The following is a 22102-nucleotide window of genomic DNA, read 5'->3' as shown; positions in this document are numbered from 1 at the left end:
GCACATTTTTACTCGCCTTGGCACATGCTGGTCTCATTGTAGACAGAGCAGCCTCCAAAGTCTTCGGTGTCAGACATGCATCTTGTGTCATTTCCTGAAAATGAAATACACAATACTGACATTCAGTCACCATCAGATAAGTGAACTGATTTGCTTTATTACACAGAGCTCTGGAACACTTGATTCTGATTGGTCAATAGACCCTAAATCAGGGAGATGAAAGTGAGATCCTAAATCACGTAATTTTCATAATAACTTTCAAAACTATTACTGACAGCTTTTTCTTCAGAAAAAAAAAGAAAAAATCTAAACAATATGTTTGTATTAAACAACAGTATAATCCATTGAACACTGTACTTCTACCCCTCAGTCAGCCTCACTTTCATTCCTGTGAAAAATTTTAAGGAAAATTCCACTTTTTTTTAAACAGGCTCATTTTCCAACTCCCCTAGAGTTAAACAGTTGAGTTTTACCATTTTCAAATCCATTCAGCCGATCTCCAGGTCTGGTGTTAGCACTTTTAGCTTAGCTTAGCATAGATCATTGAATCTGATTAGACCATTAGCATCTCACTCAAAAATGACCAGACTTTTTTATATTTTAACTTATTTGAAACATGACTCTTCTGTAGTTGCATTCCTTGATTATTTGTGTAGATTATTCGTGCATGCACGAATTCTGAGTATGGGTCACCATACTTGGCTGTGTGTCATGTTACACTTAATACAACTGGCCTTGTTTTTAAAGTAAGCGCAGGAAAGGCCATTTTAAATTTAAATATGTGACGCCATGCCAGAAGCTTGCGGTTACTTTTCTCTATATAAAAATAGTTTGCTATACTGTTAGAAATAGAATATGAAAAGAGCAGTATGTCAGAGTATTCATAAAAAGTAAGCAAAAAGTTCCCAGATGACCTTCTGCTTCTGACAGTTTTCTACTGCATGAGGCCAGAGGAGAGGATTTGTAAATGAAAGTGAAGCGATGACACAACAGGTAGGTCACATGACAATGAAAACATGATGAATTTAGTATTTCTGGATATAAAAAATGTAATCAATATTTCAAGTTAAGTTTTTGTTTATTTGACAAGTAGTTAAGTAGAAACACTATAATGTAATTTAGTTATTTAAGTATGTAAAGCAAAGTGAGCATAAACCTAGTTGCATTTTAGATATGGGTCTAAAAGAGAAAGAGACTGGGTTACAGAGTTGGTTGCCTTGGCAACAGAGCATGAATAGACTAAAAGATGCTGCTTCTTGTTGAACATTTCTCTCTTTATGTCTCCTCACACTTATTTCAAGGAGGTTAGATAATGGTGTTGAATTATTTACTAAGACTGATGTCTGTGTGGACGGCAGCTGTAACTGCGTGTCTGCTTGTGCTTGAATAATTCACTGGGTTGTTCCTGAGATGGCTCTCCGTGGCCAGGATCACATGTCCTTCAGTGGGATCCTCGGCGCATGTGTGTGTGTGTGCACAAACAACAGAGACATTGCATCGGAGAATACATTTAAACTCATACACAACATGTGTTTCTTTACCGTCATTACAACTTTGCCACACACATCGTGTCAGGTTGAGGGCCGGGTCTCCGCTGATGCAGCCATTGCACGAGTCAAACTGAGAGCAGTCACCACTGGGTGAATCTGTGAGGCCATCAAGAGATTAAAGATGTAAGCTTATATTCTCACCTAACACTCACATATGTTTGAGAGAAAAAGTAAGAAATGTTATCAAATAAATTATAGATAAATCACGTTGTACAAAAGAGAGAAACGCTTTTCTGAATTGATACCAAGAAGTGTTGTTCAGCAGTACTCAAATGCAGCAGAATAAAACAGACTGTACATCTACCACAAGACCTGCTCCTCTAACTAATACTGTCTTTTTTCCTTTAAAATTTTGACTCTTAAATTGTTTTTAATTCAAGAACTGATTTATCAAAACTCACATATAAGATTTTACTTAGATTAGGTTGATTTTTAAACATTTTTTAAATACCCAACCTTTATCTTTATGAGCAAAAATCTTTAAAATTAAAATAAAAATACAGAAAAGTTGACATTTAATATAATGACTGTGAGACATCATAGCTAAATAGTCCAGTTGTCATAGGTTAGATATGCAGATTTAAATATTTTAGCTAAAAAGCTTTTTTTTTTTCTTTTTTTTTTTTTTTTAAGTTAACGATATTCAGCATTGATATACAAGCTCATTATTGTAGTGACACATACCTGAGGTTTGTGAATTGGTTATAATAACCTGTGTTAGCAGTACAATCCCACAGAGTGCAGCCCACACACACCTCATCCTCCAAAAATTGTCAGTAATCCCACCTGTAATAAACAAATGCACAAAGTTTCTCATTTCGAACTGGAAATGTTGACTTAAATTAACATTAAAGCAACAACTTATCAACTAATAGTGAAACACAATTTATCTTTGAATCAGTCTAACAATCTTAACTTTTTCTAGTTATACTTACTCTGTGAAACACCACAATGACGCAACTAAAGTTTGATACAAGCACTCGATGCCAACAAGTTGAAAGTGAAACAATTTCACAACACAAACAACTTTACCTCAGCTCAGAAAGGGTAAAACTAAAAACTTAAAGAGTAGGAGTCATAAATGTTCCTGTCAAGAAAATATCCAGCCTTAAATGTCTGTGTCCTCCAGATGAAAGGTCGTTGTGAACTGTGAGGAGCATGTGGTGTGTGTGTGTGTGTGTGTGTGTGTGTGTGTGTGTTGACGTCATGCCCTTTGATTCAGCGAGACTGGAAGCTGTGTAATGTGAGACAGGTAACATGGCAACCAAATGGCAAATGACCATTTCTTGATATCCACACCACTGAAGACATTCTGCCTTTTCACAAGCAGGCTTCAGAAATGTGTCAGATCTAATTCCCAAAAGATGCAGGTCTCCTGTGGCCCAGATCATTATAGACAGTCAGCAGCATGTCCATACTGTTCTTCTGACCTTCTTTCTGATTGTCTGTCTCTCTGGTGGCACAGAAAATGTTTTTAGGGAAAGCAATGTAATGTAAAAGACTAAAAGGCTGTGTGGATGCCATGTAGTTAAACATTTTATATATAATTACATTTTATAAATATATTTGAACAATTGTTATATTAAAATGTGTTTGCATAAATATATTTTCAGGTCCAACATTAATTAAAAAAATACATTTCGTTTTTTCCTAAACTGCATTTTGAAACTGGAAATACATTTTCTTGCTCCACTCAAGGACATTTTGTAATATATTAGGCATTTGAAGATTTAAACAAAATCTGTGGTTTGTACAACATAATTATTTAACATTTGTAATATATATTAAGCCAGGAAAAACAAACAGAGCAGGGCCAGAGCAAGAGAGCCAGAGTTTGGCATAGTTACATAAAAAGTTATCCTTTCTATTTATCCTTCAGTTCCTTTGCATCCTCGCCATGCTCCTGGATGCTCAGTATTTAATTTTAATAAAAAGTCACAGCATAATAAACTAAGCAGAGGAGGCGATGATATATATGTAGGTGCTGGACTACGGCTTGTGTAGGAGGAAACAGTCATCACTATCGTTGCTACATCTGGGGATCAATGCAAATCAGGGCAGCATTTGTTTTGCAATAAATTCACTGCCTACCCACCCTTCAATTAAAACCCACCGAGAATCTCTCTAACCTACACCATCACTCCTTAAACTGTTTTGAAATGTCTCACGACACACAGACAGATCAATAATGCCAAACCATGTGAACAGAGAGAGCGAGAGAGAGAGAGAGAGATAGAGAGAGAGAGAGAGTGTGAGAGAGAGTGGGCGTCCTCCTCTAGGGAGAACTAGGTGCAGAGAGATAAAGCCGCGCATGCGCTCTGCAGATATTAGGTAACTGCGAGAAATTCCGCAGTACACCCCCCACCACACGCTCACACAATTTGACTTCCCGCCAAAAAGGAGCTCAAGGAGATATAATGGTGGAATGATAAACAGTGTCTGTGCTCTTATTTCTAAACATCCTTTTCAGTTGATTCTCTGACTGACATAAGCCCACACAATCAGTTGGAGACACATTATGTGCATGAGGCCAATAATGCATTAGCTACTGCATAACATACAGTGGAGACTGTTACAAAAAAGATTTCTACAGACTAGCAGGGATGGATAAAATAAATATTCAAAAAGCACCAGCTTGAAGTTCTGGAAATCTGCATTAGAAATATGTAGCATGGTGCAATTACCTTAAGGAGGTTGTTCAAACTGTATTGTTGGTGTACACTAATGCATTTGATTTGTTGATTGAGTTATTTCATATAAAATATAATACTGTTAATTTAAATATATTATTATTAGACTACATTTAACCAACAAGTCCCCAGTTTAGTCAGCCTAGAAGTCCTTGATAAATTGTTCAGTATCTTCAGTCAGTATCTTCAATTGACACTTGCAGATACTCTCCCCGACCACAGAAAGCTTAAGGGGGTATTGCTTATAATATCTCCCAGCTGGTGACCACCGGAAGTGCGTGTCCTTTTATAGAGAACAGGAGAGTTCCCCAGTATTGTAGCGCTCGCCCACCTGCTTCATTGAAATGCAGAGCCACGCGAGCACTGCGACGCCCACGCGCCAGATCTGCCGGGAAACGCCATAATCTCCATCATCTGCGGGGAAATTATGTCATAGTTATAACCTTCAATCTTCCGAATACTAGCATTTAAACAAAAATGGTAAACTAGCCTATCGGCAGATGCGTGTGCTCGAGTTCTCGTGTGCTATATTTTAGCTTTGTCACTTATACAAGGTTATGGATGAACACGTGGGATATGGAAGATGTGAAATATATTATAATATAATAATCGTAGAGGAGTATTGAGCAGTAACTAGCTACTAGTAACTTAGTTACTGTAATAATATTCATTTTTCGCAGTAACTAGTAGTAACTAATTAAGATTTCAGTAATATTACAGTTATCATCCATAAAACAGCTTATAACTTTTGATGCCTCAACCCCGCTGATTTAAAATCCAAATAATTCCTAGATTTATTTTCATAATTTTCACGACTCTTACATGCATGTCATGTGCCCAATGCAGCAGGCAAGCTTGGAATATGCAAAAGCTTACATTGAGCAGACAGAAATATTGCATTATATTAATTTTGTCAGGAAAAAAGATGATCTGAACACTGTTGTGTAAGTTGTGGCTTTACTTTACTCTGGCATTTATTTATATCCCAACCACACCCCTCTGATCAGCATGTGGTACATTATATTATTATAATTAAAAATCTTTTAGGAAAATTAAACAGTGTCTTACATTATGTGATTTGATAAAATGCATTAGGAAATATAATCGTATATGTGTAACGGAGAAATTACAATTAGCTTCAAGCTGCACATGACAATTAATGAGATTAATGCAACACTTCTACTTGAATGTTACTATTGAGTGTTTGCAATAACTTCTGACTGCGATCCAATGTGGATTTTTGTCAATTGATGAATATGTGGTAAGTAACATTCTAGAATAAGTAAAAAGTAGTGTAACTAGTTACTGTTGCCAGAAAGTAATAAGTAACAATATAATTTTTGAAAGGAGTAACTAGTAATGAGTAATATATTAGCCTACATTCTTTGAGTAACTAGCCCAGGAGTGTCGTACAGTTGTGCCACGTACCAATAGTGCGGCACAACTTACGTCACAATCAACGAAACGAGCAAGTTTTTCAGCACCTTGGACAGCAGTGACTCACTCTCACGTTCCCTCTCAATCACACACGATCACACGCAAGCTGTTTCTATTCTGATATAAGTGTACTAGTTCAATGCTTATCATCAGTGATTTTTCTGATGTCCAAGTGCATTTTGGTCCACGCACGGACTGACTTAAACTGATTACACTTTGTCCTTTCTCCCGCCGTCGCAGTGGGCGGGGTGAAAGAATGCGGTATTTTTATGAATGAAATTACGACAGAGGCTGGTGTCCCTGAGAGTCTCCTGATTGGTCGGCCGGAGCAGAATCGCCCTTCATCATCGTAACTGACGTCAGAGGGGAATCGATGAAGGTATAGCTCGCAGCCCACCGGAGCTGAGTGTTATACAGAAGCGATAGAACGAATACAGAGGAGCTAAGAAGAAACCTCACGGTGCAAGAAGAACAAGATATCGTTTTCTAAAGAGTTGGATCTGCTCGCGCCTTCGCGGACCCCGGGATTCACTGGCAGCTCAATCTCAGATTTCAGCGCGAGCTCCAAGAGACCTTCAGCTGGATGGTGGCGTGAAGAACTGTCAGCTTTGCAATCTTCTACAGCTTCCGTAAGTCTGTTTTATGCATCTTTATACACCCTTGAAATTATTGTTAAATTCAAGGTGACTAGCTTTGATGTCAGAAATGCGCTATGAAAATTCAGCGAGAATATTAAAGACGTTAAGGGATGGTGTTATTGGTGCGCGTATATTTTACATAACTTGTTATGTTGTATCAGTCTGCTTGAGGAGCGCTCAGATCTGCTCTGAACTTCAAAACGGTGATTCCCAGCCAGGCGCACGTTTAACCCTTCAGGAGCCAGGAGATACCTACACATTTTTAGTTAACCTACTGAGATAATGACTTCTTTGTAATTAATGCAAGTTTGTTTGAATAAATATTAATGATAATGTTACATGAATAAGTACTGTAATATATTAATAAGTGGCAAATAGGATACATGTTAAAGTTCAAAATTAGCCTTTCAGTGAGCAATGGGTATACCACATGATGATGCTAAAAAACTAAAATAATTTAATATGCATATAACAGACAAAATAAAATTTAACCTTCACCAACCCAATATGAATTAGCTACCTAATATACAAATAAATAAAAAAAACAAGTTAAAATATTAACATTTTGTTGTATTATATTACTATAGAAATTGATGAGTAATATATTTTACTGTGCCAGCAAAGTCGTTTAGAATTTTAGGAAAACAAAGCAGCAGCTGTTTTTTATAGTAAGAAATGCTTCTTAAGCCGCAAATTTTTAGTTTTTAGTGCAGAATTCTTATATATATATATATATATATATATATATATATATATATATATATATATATATATATATAATTGAATATAATTTTATATTAAAATGTTAATGTAATCTAAATCAAATGTGCAATGTATGCATTTGGAGACTGACTCATAAAGTGTTCCATTAGCTCTTGCCCTTGCCAGCATCTCCAGTAGCACTCGTAGTGTGCAGACTAGGAATGTCAGATTGAATATGATGTTATTAACTGCAGTTCATCTTACTCTGGATGTCATTATGAGGTCAGGCCTTGGAGTGGAGCGCAGGAGCTCTAGTGCTCAACAGAATATGTGACAGTCACCCTGCTGTGAATTGTGTGACTAAATCTGTCTCCCTCTCCCATAGTAATGGCCCTGAATGACTCTGAAGTGGGCTTAGAAGTCATCTTGGCGATGAACCAACTGCTGGAACTCACCCCTTCCCACGTCCCCCCTAAACCCCTGGAGGCCACAGCGATGACTCCATGGGACGTGGCCCTGTGCGTATCGGGAGCCTTGATTTGCTGTGAAAATGCAATCGTCGTGGCCACTATCTTCTCCTCACCATCTCTGCGGGCTCCTATGTTCCTGCTAATTGGCAGCCTGGCCTGGGCGGACTTCCTGGCAGGAGTGGGACTCCTTTTGCACTTCCTGTCTCGCCAGTGTGCGTACTCAGAAGCTCTAGAGCTGGGCAGCGTGGGTCTGTTAGTGAGCGCACTCAGTGCATCTGTGTTCTCTCTGTTGGGAATCACTCTGGACCGCTTCCTTTCACTACATCGCGCTCTGACCTATGGATCCCGGCGCACACACACGCAAACACGCTGTGCTCTGGCCATCTGCTGGACTCTTGCCGCTCTTCAAGGTGCCCTGCCTGCCATGGGCTGGAATTGCTTGCACGATGGAGAATCCTGCAGCGTTCTTCGCCCTTTGACCCGAGTGCACCTGGCGACCCTGTGTGGTGGCTTCCTGCTCACCTTGGCCCTGATGCTGCAGCTCAACGCTTGTATCTGCCGGGTCGTACTTCGCCACTCGCACCAAATCGCCCTCCAGAGACACACACTCCCATCTGCGCGCACACACACGCGCCGTCGGGTTCACACACTCGCCCTCATCCTTGCCACATTCGCCAGCTGCTGGATGCCCTTTGCCTTGTACGGTCTCTTGGCCGATGGATCGTCTCCAGCTTTGTATACTTACGCCACATTGGTTCCGGTCACAGGAAACTCCCTGCTGAACCCTCTGATCTATGCCTACAGAAACACACACATACAGAGAGTGCTGCGACAGGCCTGCTGCTGCTGTCTACCTAACACACCCAACAAAAACACACACACTCCCAGTGATGTCTAACATCATGAGTACACCTGAACACTTTGGAAGATTCTATGGTGCCATACAAAATTCATTTTCATGTTTTATATCTGCTCCTGTTTGGGAATATCACTGTGCCAGTTGCCAAATCTCCTGTCTTAGTGGTGTTAACACGACCACTGTCAATGTGCATAATTTTTTGAAATGCTAAAAAGGGGTTAATGTACCGGTATTTTTTTTTTTTTTTAACTTTATTCTGAGAAGACTTCCACTGTATTGAAGAAACCCTCTAGTCCACCTTAATGTCTCAGACTTGTGCCTCATTTTACGTCCTCTGAAGTTCAGAGTTTACTGATGGAATCAAAATAATTTGCACTTTACAACGACTTGACTTTTAATATGAAACTTGTTTGAATTTTGTTTGTATTTAATGATCAGATTATTTGCCATTTGTTAGTCTGACATGTTTTTTGAAATCATAAATGTCTTGTTTGCACTTACAATGTATTAATGTTGCACAAAATGTACAGATTTATGAATGAATGTTTTATTGTTCAAATGAGATGTTTTATGGAATAGGTTTATAATGAATAAATTGTAACTTTTGTACATTTTCTGTTGTATTTTTTGTAAAAAAAAAAAAAAATCATTTGATAATTTTGTTAGTGTGAAAATTTGTGGTTTTAACTTAAATTAAGATTCATTTGAAATAAATTGGCTGACTCAAGGTTAGTGTAGTTCTTCCATTACTTGAAATGAAATAATATATAATAAAACTAAATCTACCAGTATCTAAAATATACTAAAATAACACTGCTATGAATATCTAGAATTAGGTTAAATGCACTGATCTATAATGGAGAACTATAAATTATTATTTCTCAAACTACTCATGAAGCTCAAGACCACCTGTGTGGACTAAGCAGCATACTAGGTATGCAGCTGTACATTTTGAAGTCTATAAAAGCCCCTGCACATGCAAGCTCATACATGTAGAAAAAAAGTTCAGCTATGCACACAACACTCTTCTAAAACATTTGTAACAGCAGTCTGACACAGTATTATATTTAAGATTTTATTTCAGTTGCTGATAGAAAAAAAAATCATAATTATTACCCACATGTATCAAATAAAACAATCTCACATTTCTTTGATATCAAAATCTTGCATATTTTCTAAAACTTTGGCATTAAAACCACAGGCATTATGAAACAGGCACTTGGGCTTAACAAAGAAAAATCTACTGGTAGTACTGTGAAGCTCTGAAAACAGCACAGACACAGCCGGATGCCATTTAAACAGATAACGACTTTTGGTCATGGACCGTGAATATGTACTCCAATGAAATACAAAGTTATTTCGTACTACAAGGTGCAAAAACTATCATAGAAACAAAACATCTTACTATTTTAAATATCTGCATTATAAAGTGTGTCTAGTCTTGCTGTAAGGAAGGCTTTAGTTGATTAGTTAATACAGAGTAAGGTTCAATCATGTGGGATTTTAATAGAAACTATACTGATGGAGCAAAGTATGGAAGTACACACACAGTCTCGGTTTACCTTTGGCCACATTATACAGAGGCACAGGTGCTCTGAAACATGAGAAGGCTGATCAACTAAATAATTCACTCTCTCATTTAGATTAGACTCAACCCTTTGGACACACACACACACACATACACACACACACACACTTTGGCCCTCTTCCCCTTTTTTGCTTTTGGCCTCACTGCAGGTAAACAAGTAATATGAGAAGTGTGAGGTCTAAAAGGAATGATCTTAATGTCATCACACAGGAGATGAAGAGCGGGGCGATAGCTTTAGTCAGACCACTCATCATCATCAAATTCGGATGAATCATCCTCAGAGTCGCTGCACTCCACGGCAATGCGGCGGGACAGGATGGCTGCGACATCATTGCCATTGTGATCTCTCTTCTCCTGCTCTCGCTGTTCCTCCACTTTACGCAGGTTAAATCCTACACACACAGACACAATAATGGCAAGCTCAGAGACATTTTAATAAACATTCCATATGTGTGTAGAAATGATCTGAATCCCTTGTTAACTTGTGCCATTATCTGTTTCAGGTAAGACAAGTGTTCAGTAAGAAATTACTCTTCAAATACCATGCATACGCTACAGTTCAAAAGTAAGATTTTAGCTGTGCGAGACACTTTTTTTTAATAGATGGGTGATTTTTATTTAACAACTTTTGGAATGATGCACTGCAACACCCGCTGAGTTGCATCAAACAGCTTGAAAGATCAGAGACAATTTTTAATAGAATCCGACTGGATTCGTCTGAAAGAAGAAAGTGATATACACCTAGGATGACTTGAGGGTGATGAATTAATGGGCTAATTTTCATTTTTGGGTGAACTAACCCTTTAAGTGCATCACAATAACCTCCAGTGATAAGATTTCGCTAAACTGAACTGAAGATTTCGCTAAACTGAATTTTCTTTCAAAGTTGTTTAAAGCCATTGTTTTAGTTACCTTGACGGATAGCTGAAAGAAGGTCGCTGCGAGCATCGCCCTGGGCCGGAGCAGGCTGGGCTTTGGGTGCGGCGGGAGCAGAGACTCCTCCTGAGGGAGGTGGGGCTGGAGCAGAGGGTGGAGGAGGACCTGGAGGAGGAGGAGGAGGGGGAGGCGGAGGTGGTCCCCCTGCCATGGGTGGCGGTGGAGGAGCTGGACTAAAGGCATCCATGGGTGGTGGCGGTGGGGTGGAAACAGCATTGTTGGAAAATAAAGGAGGAGCAGGGGGCGAATCAAAACCTGGAGGTGGTGGAGGTGGGATCATGCCACCAGGAGGTGGAGGTGGTGGCGGTGCCATAGGAGGAGCAACAGTCGGACGGCCTGGAGAAGAAGGCATCACTGGTGGAGCTGGAGGTGGATGACTGGGGCTTAAAAGACTGCCACGCTTCGAAGGAGGACCACCAGATACATCATTATACCTGCAAGAGGAAGGTTAAACGCTTGTCAGCTCAAAAATCAATCTGCACTTGATGCTCAACAAGAAAGAAATGGTAGGCTATTTAAAGACTCTCACGACATGTCTGGAGGTGGTGGTGGGAGGAGGTCCTCTTGCACTGGAGGTGGGAGAGGAGAGTTGGGATCATAGATGTAGGAGTTAGTGCTTTGTTCCAAATAGTCATCAGTGTGATTAAATCCATCATCACCAGAGCCAATACTGCCATTCAACACTTCTGAAGAATTGCTGTTAGAGACACATAAAGAGAAATATTAATCATTCATATCAATCATTTCATCCAACAGCCACGCTGTGTCATACTATTGCATTGACAGATTTTACAAGCCAATTCTATTCAAAAGCTTTTGAGTCGATTTAGGCTCGATTTGGACAATGTATATCAGGTACATGCTACTTCAGGAATAAAATCTCTCTTAACTAAAGCTGTAACCTAAAAAGGGAATGTTGTCAGTAGGTAGATTACTACTATTAAAAGGTTAGAATTAACAAGAGTACATATACAGTATATTTAACTTTGTATATAATAATCAACATTAAAAAAAATATAATACAGACATTTAAATTGCACATTTTTGCTTTTTTTTCATATTTTAATAAAAAATGTTTGTACTCCAACTCCCTGAAATATAAAAATTTAAATGGTGGTAAAAAATTTTTTAATTTGAACTTAAATTATGAAGACAACACCTACATCTTATAATGCATGTACTTGGCAAAAGCTCCTCCCTCGAGTTATTTTTTTCTAGCTAACTAACAAACTAAGGACACTGAATGGCTTCACTGAAGTAAATGCTGCATTATGTGACATGCTGATCTTTCCATGGTTGAAACTGAGTGATTGCATGAAACATGATATTTTTCTATAAGTTATACTGTTACTTTCAACATAACTAGTAAAGGAGGAAGAGACGACCGGTTCACTGCTGCTTGAACTGAAGCAGCTACAGTGATCTGTTACACCACAAAAAAAGAGCTTCAAAATGACTTTGTTAAATTGAATTTGGTATAAAATTGACAGAATTTGAAAGACTGGACTTTGTTACAAACTGAAGGAATGGAAGATGTGCTTCAAATAATGTTTACTTTAAGCATAGACTGAAAAGCACATAGACCAAAAGTCAGGTTCTTGGGATTTAAGAATCAATAATCAGGGCCCCAGACAAAAAAAAAAAAAAAAAAAAAAAAAAGAATAAGAGTAAGAAGCCACTGGCTCCTATAAGGAAAAAAACCTAGGTCCGAAACTATTTTTATTATCTTGACTTTATCAGCATTTTAATCCATCTTGTAGATGACCTGGGAACTAAGGTTGACTTAAAGTGGGAACTAAAATGCAGTTTTATAGGAGTTGAATCATGTAGACAACAGGTTAAGTAAAAATATTAATATGCAATAGCGCATAAATATAGCAAAATGCTCCTCTTTATAGTTATTTTTCTAGCTGACTAATGAACTTATGGACACTGGATGGTTATTCTAAGGTAAATGTATTATTACATTGCAATGTTTACAAGCTTTACACATTTTCTGCAGTTTGAAACACTGAATGTGCTTTTACATGGGTGTGAGATTTTACAGGTGTGTGTTAAAGATGAGACTTTGAAACTCTTTTTTCCACTAAAACTTTGATGTGCTTTTCTCAGTTGATCAAAAAAAAAAAAAAAGAAGAAAAAAAAAAAAAAGTGAACGCAAAACAATCAGGAAAAAGTTTGGCCCTAGTTTTCATTACCCCATGCTATCGTTTTTGGGGACCACAAACTCCTCCCCCATTTTCCGGCGTTCCCATTCATCTTTACGGGTTTTGATCTTTCGAGGGTTCAAGTTCCTTCGGTTAAGGTTGTCATCTTTCTTCTTCTGCTCTCAATAAACACAGAAATAAACACCGTTACAGAAGCTCATGCATTCTGGTTCTTATTTTATCATCATATTTCGGTCAAAACATATCATGTTGCTGTACATATGTGCACATGCTTCATACTCTCATGTCCCACCTTATGTTTGCGTTTCTCTTTCATAATGTCCTTGGTATCCTGAAGCATTTTCTCTTTCCAGAGGTCAAAGAAATAAGACGGATCAGTGTAGAACTTCAGAGCCTCCTTTCCATCCTCCCTGGAAAACAGAAAACACTTTAACCACCTCATACTGAAACAAAATGACCATATTCTGAAGAAATACAATCAATATATTGTGATGAATATAAAGAGTTTCACATGCCTTTATGTGGTCAGTACATGGAGGTCATCGGATGTGACGGTGTGTTTACCTGTAACAGCTCAGATTGTTGAGGGGGGGTGGCTGGCTGCAGGTCAGATAGGTCTCATGGATAGGCTGCGGTAGTGACACCCTAATGAAGAGCTGCTGATCCTGGATGAAATTGGAGTGGAAGGCTTTGCGGCTGGTAATGGCCTGAAGAGAAACTGGAACGAGAAAGCAAAAATAGGAGGAAGTAAAAAGAAAGCAACAAAGACAGATAATGACATTTGTAATTAATTCATTTCGCATCATTGCTCCAAAAACCACAAATTAAGGCTTTGTTCACACCGCACACAGATTGGATATTTATGGCTACTGCCATTTTGCAAATGGTTATATCAAATCTGTGTTGCCATAGTAATGACTATGACGCCAAGAGATAAAGGGGAGTAGATGGGGAAAACCACTAATTTTGTCTCTGCTCTTGACATGTTGCTTACTGAACCCATCAAGTGCGTCAGAAACATTAATGTACTATTTATACAGCCTATTAATACAGTAAATGCCACATTAGCAAGCAGGAGTGAATTCAGATACAGCTATAGACACACTACTGTGCTTTGTGCATGACATTACAGTGACAGGTGCGAGAAAGCACTTGAAATCTGATCTGACAGCTGACAACAGAAAACATAAAAAAAAAAAAAAGATTTTCCTTGCAGAAAAGGTGCAACACACTTGTAGAAAATAAAGTTATTGGTTAAAAACAAGTAATATTACAGCCATCCTCAGGGCTGTCATCAGACCACTCATGACAGCTTAACTTTTTAGAAAAAAACTGTTTTAAATCAGATTCTAACCACAAATAGATGTGGTTTGGATTTTTGAAATATATATATATATATATATATATATATATATATATATATATCTATATATAGATATATATATATATATATATCTATATATATATATCTATATATAGATATATATATATATATCTATATATATATATATCTATATCTATATATATATATATAGATATATAGATAGATAGAAAATAATAATAGAAATGAGCTAAGGCAAATTCAAAATAAAACAACATGCAATAATACTGTTCAAAACTTAATAGTTTTCTGTACAAAACAGTTGGGTCCAGATAAAATTCAATTAAACCAAAGGAAAATATGACTATTTTGTATGCCACATCATTATAAAGGAAAATCTTAGTATAACCCAATGTGTCTTACCTTCCTCTTCTTTAGGGTCCAGCTGTGTGACTTTGACCTGCAGCTTGTCCACTCTCTCTCCCAGCGTGTTGACCCGTTCGGCAAACGAGCTGGCCTGGACAAACAGTTCGCCGAACACATCCTCTGCATACTTACCTATGATTAAATGACAGCTTAAAAGCAGTGACACACAACCGATTTACTTCAGTATACACCCCATTACACAAACACTTACTAAGTGATCCCAGCTGGCGAATGATGTTGGCAAGTGTGATGTTGGTCACACACTCCAGTTCACTCTTGATGGTATTTGGCAGTGACTGGCGACAGAGGTGCCTTGGTTCGATGTTTCGCGTCACCAAAGGCATGATGGCAGCTTATCGGTCACCTTCCTCTTTAAGACCCAAAAAAATCAAAATAAAAAAAAGAATTCAATAGATTAATGCCTTGTGCTTTCCCCCCCATTCACATTACACATATTCAACACAACCACACTCAACTTTAATGTGTGTCCAAAGCAGAACCAAAACTGCTGCTGTTTCTTCTGCCAGGACGCAACTTATATCCTTATTTCTGCAGTTACCACCAGTAGCAAGCAACTACCCATAAACACTTCTTCTCTTCGAGTTATTTATATTTTATGTACACTTTATTTTAAAAGGCGTTTTATCTATGGTTATTAAAAGGTCACAACTGACCCATTTATATACAACTAAGTTAATCATGTCCTTTCACCATGGTATAACAAAAAAAAAAAAAAAACATATATACATACATACATACATATATATACATATACATATACACACACACACATTTTTTTATTGTACAGATAGAAATAATTTAACACATCTGAATACAATTTTAAGTGGTATAAAATTTTGTAAAAAAAAAAAAATAATAAAAAAAGTGCCTGTGCATAAAGGAAAAAATGTCCAGCCGTCAGACTTCCTATATATTGGAAGGGAGTGGAGGCTCTTAACTCACAACATAACAACATAACTTTCTTTGTGACAAGATAAGATCAAATCAAAGTTGTTCCCAGTAAACTGAATTCCAGTTCAAAGTTAAAGCGATCAAATTGACATAGGGTTATTTGTCACGACTGTTTCAAATACTTAAAAAATAGAATCTGAGGCCTAAACTCTCCGAGACGTCAGTCCAGAGCAGGAAGTGTTAGCGTTAGCTGACTAATTTACTGTCAACTCGCCAACCCAAATGCGACTCTTCAATTACTTTACGCAGATATAAAGTACTTCTCTGTCTTACCTGGATATATATATGGATTTGGCCTTGGATGCCGACGTCTTTTGGCTTTTGGCTTACCTCAGCAGTACCATTCCCTGAGTTTAATTTCGTCCATAACTTTATAAACCGACAAAATGTCTACAAGTACTGTAACAAGAGCTGTATGGCAGGCAGCGACAGCTCAATCCCGCGTTTGGTTACTTTTGATTGGACGGTGCGCTTTAATCCAAAGATACTATTGGCTGATGCGTCCGTCAATCATAGAAAAGGGGCGGATATGGAAACTGGAATCTTCAAAGAGCAGCTCCACCCTAGCGGCTTGTAAACATCTGTTCGCAGTTTCGAGAGCTAATCAACATTCCTGAACATCGGGCCAGTCCGAACAAATCCGAAACATGGCGACATTCAGAGGAGAAAAAGCCACAAGTGTTAAGAGATCAAGGAATGCCCGTCATTTGTGTTTAACATTTTTTTCTGTGAATCAAATGCAGTCCAGGATTTCATTACTCACCGAAAAACAGATAGGACACAATTCTAATAAACATTTTATTGTTTACAGTTTATTTCATATAAAACAGTGCATTTGTAAAATATTGCACGTAGCCCTGTTTTATTAAAAATGACGTTAATTTAACGTTTTAAAGGATTATCACAGTATACTGTAGATTAAATTGTGCGCATAAATGCAGAGTTGAATCATTGCAATACCCTGTCAAACCATTAGACGGCATGACTGCCTGTGCAGAGAAACAAAATAATACTAACATGCAACTTTACCTCTTAAAAGTTTTATGCATTTTTGTATGTATTCAGCACGTCAGTCTCATTAAATGATGCTGTTTTAGTTAAAAGTACTCTTAGACACGTCTGTCATCTTTTCCATAGAATTAGAGTTTTGCTTCTGCATCTAAGTGTCTTTTGCAGTGATTTTGCATTTGGCTATCTGGGCTGCTCACTTGTCCTTATCCAGCTGAGTGTGTATGAGCTGTGAGAGTCCGCCAGTTTGTGTCTCAGCACTATGTGTCCCGGGCCATGTGCCGAATGCACGAGTTGGAGTCCTGAGATGCGGAGGGCTTTCAGTACACTGTACCAGAATCGCACCACCTCTTCTTCGACACCACCCACCTCAAACCCCGCCCACTGCATATGAATGGTCAGAATGAGCTGATTGATCCTTCTGAGAGTTCCATCCTTAATCCAGCTTTCTAATATGCGCCATTCAGCGCTCTCCAAATCCATACGCAGAACATCCACCTACATAATCAGACACTAAATTAATGTGACATTATGGGAGCACTCAAAAAAAGAAGAAAAAAATCATTTTTAAATGACCAATGATTAAATATAACACACATATTCCACATATTCCCTGAAGTGCACCTCTTTTTATGAGGCACTGTTGTGATGACGCCCTAATGTGAACAAAGACTTAAGTACATAAAGGTGGTGATTCATTACTGATTCAGCACTGAATCATTTAATTAGTGTATTTGGGTGCAAGTACCATGGTGTGGCCCAGGGAGTCCATAATGTCAAGCAGCCTGTGTGGTACATTACCAACGAGGCCTGCATGACGGAGTGGATTTCTCCAGTCTAACCAAGCCCGATGATTCTTAATAGATGCAGGCTCTCGAATCCCTCGACCGCTGGGGTCAAACCGATGAACCTCACACCCTGCATACAACATTGTGTCTAAAAATGCAGCATCCTTTCCATCCAGACTGTAAAGATACAGACAAAAGATTTCGCTCATTTGGAACTGCCTGAAATATTCCAATGAACAGTTCAACCAATTACTGCTTCTCTGCAACAGTCAAGACATGTCGAGGAAAAAAGCAAAGAAAGAATCTGGGACAACCTTCAGCTTATTTTTTTTTCTTCTTCTAGAGATTATATTCAACAAATACCACCCCTCAGGCCTAACAAAAAAACAAGGATCCCTAAATGACCGGCATTCTTTGAAATAAACAAGTCAGTTCTTAAACATGCTGGCTGTTTTAAAGAATTCCTAAAGTTAAAACAGAAGAAACTGTTAGATCAAGTATTAACTTAAACATACCTCAAGAATTAGTGTTTGTAACACTAACGAGAATACAAAAATAATACCTTTGTCCAATTAGATAATCTATTTGTATAATTGTATGTTATTAATCTTCAATGCATATGTTTAATTTGACCTAATCATTTTTTATTTTAGAGCACATTTTTAATTAATAGGCTAAAATTAAACTTATTTAAGTGACATATGTCAGCTTTCTAAAATAATTTACTCTATTTAAATTCTGCCACCCCACCTTTTTCCCTATTCATTTTTCGAATAAGGATTAAAAAAGAAGAAGTTTGAATCAAAATAAAATAAAAGTGATAAATATGATCTATTAATGTAAAGAGTTTGTATATAGAAACACGGTATTTCACTCTAATTATTGGGTAATAAAGAATTTCCTTGGCAAGGATTGTTTCCATACACTGACTGGTGTTAAAAGTATTTTAAAAAGATAAGTGGAAATAATGGGGGCTAAAAACATCTATTAACAGCTCTGTAGCTTAAAGTAGGTAGTTTATAGATTCACAAGTTATCATTAAAAATATTTTTCCTAATGGAGAAAATAAATTAATGGGATTTTGACTTGAATTGTAGCACTCTAGAAACTGCAAGCTTGAATTCAGATCTGACTCCATTCATTGTTAATTTCACTGATTAATTATTTTTTGTCATAATTTATCAACAAAAATTTTCACAGATGAAAATTAGATAATAATGACTTTTTGAATAAAAATCTATTGTCATTTTCGTCAACAAATAAAAACAAGACAAAAAACGTTAGGGAGGGAGATCCAGTCAGAACAAATCTCCTGCGTGGAAGGGAGAGACGATAGATGCACACATTTGAACTGGCTCTGATAATATGTTGGCATATCCTTGCTGCATGTCTCATAAAATCTTAAAATCATGAATCACGCACACAGAAAAATGCCTCTCAAACAACGCGCCACTACTGAAATCAGTTATTTTGCAGAAATACACACAAAATGTTTTGACAAGTATTCACGTAAACACACCTGGTTTCGTCTAAACTGAATGTAAACTGTTGTGAGAGTATTGAATGTTTGTACTATAGCTATTGAATCCGTGGCGCACAGTCAGAGAGCCCGTTTCACAGGGATAGCACCCTAATTTAGTTGCTGTTGTCCCCTTAAGTGCCCTTATAGTTAATGAATTAACAAAAGATAAATCACTCACTGCTCTTCAATGAATCACTTTAGTAGCCCTAATGAGGATTGATCAAAATTTAATTTATATAAATAAATGTCTTCTTGAAAGAATGATTGATATTGTATGCAAGTTGTTATAAAGAATGCATATTATATTACCATTGGTATTTCATAAAAAAGTGGAAACCTAATGTACTTATTTCTTTATGAGAAGTGATTTTATTTAAATTATGTGTCAGAGCTGTTAAATATGTCTATATTGCATGTTCAAACCTTAATATCATTTATTTTACCATATTAATAGATGTTTTCTCCCTGGAAATATATGACTTTGGAAATTTTTGAGAAATTCCTATTAAATGCCATTACACTTGAATTAAACCCATTAGATTTTAGTCTATGAAATCTACTGGAGATTTAGTCAACTAAAGTCTTATGATATTTAGTCGACTGAAAGTAGACTAAGACTAAAACAATTCAGTTGACTGAAATATGACTAAAACTAAATGGCATTTTAGTCCAAAGGTCCATTATGAATTTAGTCCAAAGGACCAAGTCACCATCCTACATTTGTTTCTTTTTCCTTTATCCATGTCACTACGTCACAATACGGAAAAGGTCTATCGCTACATCTATATTTACATTTTTAGGGGAAGCTTCAAGTAAATAAGCATTTTTGTGTCTTTTTGCTGGAACGTTTTATATAATATATATGTGTGTGTTTGTGTGTGTATATACCTGAATGAGTAGGCCACACAGCCCCATTTTCCCTTCCAGTGGTTGATGCACAAAACATCTAAGTGACCAGGAGAGTGTGTTGATTGATTTCCATCTGAATCCTGCACCACAGAGCATTTCACCTGCAAAGAGTGATAGGAAAAAATCTTCCATTAAAGGTCCAGATATCTTGCTTTGGACATGACAGTCCATTTTTATATGCAATCACACAGTGTTATGTAAGACAGCTGTAAGCATGATCTAGCAGGGAAACAGAAAAAAACATTATGGTATGTTTGCGTACCTCTGTTGTGGTGATGAACTGGGTGAGACGCTGCAACTCTGCAAAAAACGAGGGATGTTCTGATGCCCACGGCTGCAATACCAGCTCTCTAGCCGCAGTCTGTAAACACGTAAACACGAAGCTCTCTCTAATCTTGGCCAAATTTCAGATGCACATAAAACAACTGTAAAAACAAGGACGCAGTGGAGGGCATTCGATAGCCAATGAAAAAAAAAAACTATGTGAGCCTGTGCAGAGCTTCAGGCAAGAGAAGTCGCAGCTTGTTTGGGGTCACAGAATGTGCACTTTCGAAACAAGAGGTCACATGAGTGAGAACAAAAGAAACAGAGACAACTTTTTAAACCTGGGATGTTGGAAATGGAGCCTCTCCCAAAACATACAACAACCCTGTTTAGTAACCATGGAGACTCAATGACTAGAGGAAGAGGGTACATGACTCACTGAGGAGCTCACTGTTGTGGAGGAGGTGGGGGCGGACAGCGAGACAAACAGAGACAGGGAGAGTGAGAGACTTTATTTTTCTGAATTTTTTTCTATCTTAAAGTGTCCAGAAGGGATCCCCGTGTATTTTGCCAAGTCAAACATAATGTTTTCCAGACCCTCCAGATAAAAAGCTGAAACCACGGTAATAAATTCGAATAAAAATTCAATCAATTTACTAGGACAATTTATTTTCTCTTGAGCTGCACATCTGGAGGACCCTCCACCTAAAACTGAAAGACAGATAACGTAAATTACCTGCATCACTAGTGAATCCGAGTTTACCTGGAGTCCTTCAAGCTCGTTTTCGTCGTGGTATCCCGTCAGTCTTGAGTCTCCCTCGTCGGTCCAGAGACCAAACACGCTGCTTTCCAAATCTCCCTCATTTTTCATGACCTCAGACGACGCTGAGCCTCCCCTCTTCTCTATGCTTATAACGAGACGCACCGTTAAACTTACCAGTAGTTGAACTAGCAGTAGCACCGGCAGACCTATAATAAATATACGGTGGGAAATGCTTCTCAATCCGCTAAAGTTACAAGCGGCCATACTTCCCTTCTCTTGAATTTGGAGTGACCCGTGGGAGCGCAGACAGCAGAAATGGTGAGTCGGCGCCACCGTGACTCTGGCTTGAGGGCACTGGGATCTAAAGCTCACGGCTGGACAGTCTATCAACAAATACCAGTAGCATATGTGAGAGTCAGTGTTTGCCTGCACCTCCCAATATTCCCCACGAGAAAAAAAGCATACTGGACATAATGTATTTAAAAGGCAGAACGGTTTGAGTCAGGTTTAGGGGACAGAAATTAGTGGAATATCCCTTACACGTGCGCACTCAGCCATTCATACTCAAACAGACACGCAGACACACACACACACCACCCACGCGCGCGAACATATTTCACTACTATGTAGTATGCAAAAACAGCGCGTCAAATGAGTAAGATGTCTAAATAGCCACTATTCATAATGCAATAGATGAGTAATAGCCTCGTGACGTAGCCTACTGCTGGGATTGTGAAGTGTGCAGCCAGTGCAGTGGTCACTTACCACTATCTATTATACAGTGGTCGGGAATTCAGTTCAGAAATTTGGATGCGGTTTTATAAATGCAACATTTCAAACCGATATAACTCATGCAATAAGGAGAATCGATACGAGTTATTGTCTATCAGGAATAGCAATGATATTGCTTTACGACACCCACCTTATAAACAAAAGGTCCTTGTGCGGTAGAGCCAGTGTCTCAACAGAAACACAAATCGTTAAAATCGACTTGTAAACCAGGAGTGTCTTGTACGTCGCTTTCCCATCAAAAAAATATCATGCTGCTTTTGCGTTTTTCTTGTGTGATTTGTTAATGAACAATTAGTTTT

The 22102-nt window shown here is 38.0% G+C and overlaps 3 protein-coding genes and 1 long non-coding RNA gene across 5 annotated transcripts; 1 reads left to right on the top strand and 3 right to left on the bottom strand.

Annotated features, from left to right (window-relative positions):
* Positions 1-16: 16 nt before the first annotated feature.
* On the bottom strand, positions 17-2692 carry LOC127979755 (uncharacterized). Its single transcript, XR_008158862.1, has 4 exons — positions 2486-2692; positions 2235-2336; positions 1542-1646; positions 17-94 (listed from the first exon to the last, which is right to left on the bottom strand). It is a non-coding gene; the product is annotated as an uncharacterized LOC127979755 (long non-coding RNA).
* Positions 2693-6034: 3342 nt separating this feature from the next.
* Positions 6035-8917, top strand: gpr3 (G protein-coupled receptor 3). The gene is made up of 2 exons (XM_052585038.1): positions 6035-6306; positions 7403-8917. The coding sequence occupies exon 2, from the start codon at positions 7405-7407 to the stop codon at positions 8383-8385; it is 981 nt and encodes a 326-aa protein (XP_052440998.1). The 5' UTR covers positions 6035-6306; positions 7403-7404; the 3' UTR covers positions 8386-8917.
* Positions 8918-9407: 490 nt separating this feature from the next.
* wasf2 (WASP family member 2) lies at positions 9408-16205 on the bottom strand. The gene is made up of 9 exons (XM_052584698.1): positions 16031-16205; positions 14997-15155; positions 14783-14917; positions 13603-13756; positions 13331-13448; positions 13069-13193; positions 11400-11567; positions 10847-11304; positions 9408-10326 (listed from the first exon to the last, which is right to left on the bottom strand). Exons 2-9 carry the CDS (start codon positions 15127-15129, stop codon positions 10169-10171), a joined length of 1449 nt encoding a protein of 482 aa, XP_052440658.1. The 5' UTR covers positions 15130-15155; positions 16031-16205; the 3' UTR covers positions 9408-10168.
* A 336-nt stretch (positions 16206-16541) lies between these two features.
* LOC127979330 (probable methyltransferase-like protein 24) lies at positions 16542-21479 on the bottom strand. 2 transcript variants are annotated; one of them, XM_052584700.1, is made up of 5 exons: positions 20985-21479; positions 20247-20345; positions 19964-20085; positions 17514-17730; positions 16542-17263 (listed from the first exon to the last, which is right to left on the bottom strand). In XM_052584700.1, the coding sequence occupies exons 1-5, from the start codon at positions 21273-21275 to the stop codon at positions 16949-16951; spliced, it is 1044 nt and encodes a 347-aa protein (XP_052440660.1). In that variant the 5' UTR covers positions 21276-21479; the 3' UTR covers positions 16542-16948. The 2 variants fall into 2 exon arrangements, with proteins under 2 accessions (XP_052440660.1, XP_052440661.1); XM_052584701.1 differs by having other exon boundaries at positions 21012-21478.
* Between the last annotated feature and the right edge of the window lie 623 nt (positions 21480-22102).

Source organism: Carassius gibelio, chromosome B19, assembly GCF_023724105.1.
Source record: "Carassius gibelio isolate Cgi1373 ecotype wild population from Czech Republic chromosome B19, carGib1.2-hapl.c, whole genome shotgun sequence".
NCBI lineage: Eukaryota > Metazoa > Chordata > Actinopteri > Cypriniformes > Cyprinidae > Carassius > Carassius gibelio.
This window is presented reverse-complemented; position numbering and strand designations above follow the sequence as displayed.

Excerpts from the sequence above, each read along its gene's own strand:
- gpr3 (XM_052585038.1), top strand. The coding sequence starts at position 7,405 with ATGGCCCTGAATGACTCTGAAGTGGGCTTAGAAGTCATCTTGGCGATG.
- wasf2 (XM_052584698.1), bottom strand. The coding sequence starts at position 15,129 with ATGCCTTTGGTGACGCGAAACATCGAACCAAGGCACCTCTGTCGCCAG. Across the intron at positions 13,194-13,330 it reads AAGAGAAACGCAAACATAAG|AAGAAGAAAGATGACAACCT; the intron begins GTGGGACATGAG and ends TATTGAGAGCAG. Across the intron at positions 11,305-11,399 it reads CCACCACCTCCAGACATGTC|GTATAATGATGTATCTGGTG; the intron begins GTGAGAGTCTTT and ends TTCCTCTTGCAG.
- LOC127979330 (XM_052584700.1), bottom strand. The coding sequence starts at position 21,275 with ATGGCCGCTTGTAACTTTAGCGGATTGAGAAGCATTTCCCACCGTATA. Across the intron at positions 17,731-19,963 it reads TGTGTGGCCTACTCATTCAG|TCTGGATGGAAAGGATGCTG; the intron begins GTATATACACAC and ends GTATCTTTACAG. Across the intron at positions 17,264-17,513 it reads ACTCCCTGGGCCACACCATG|GTGGATGTTCTGCGTATGGA; the intron begins GTACTTGCACCC and ends CTGATTATGTAG.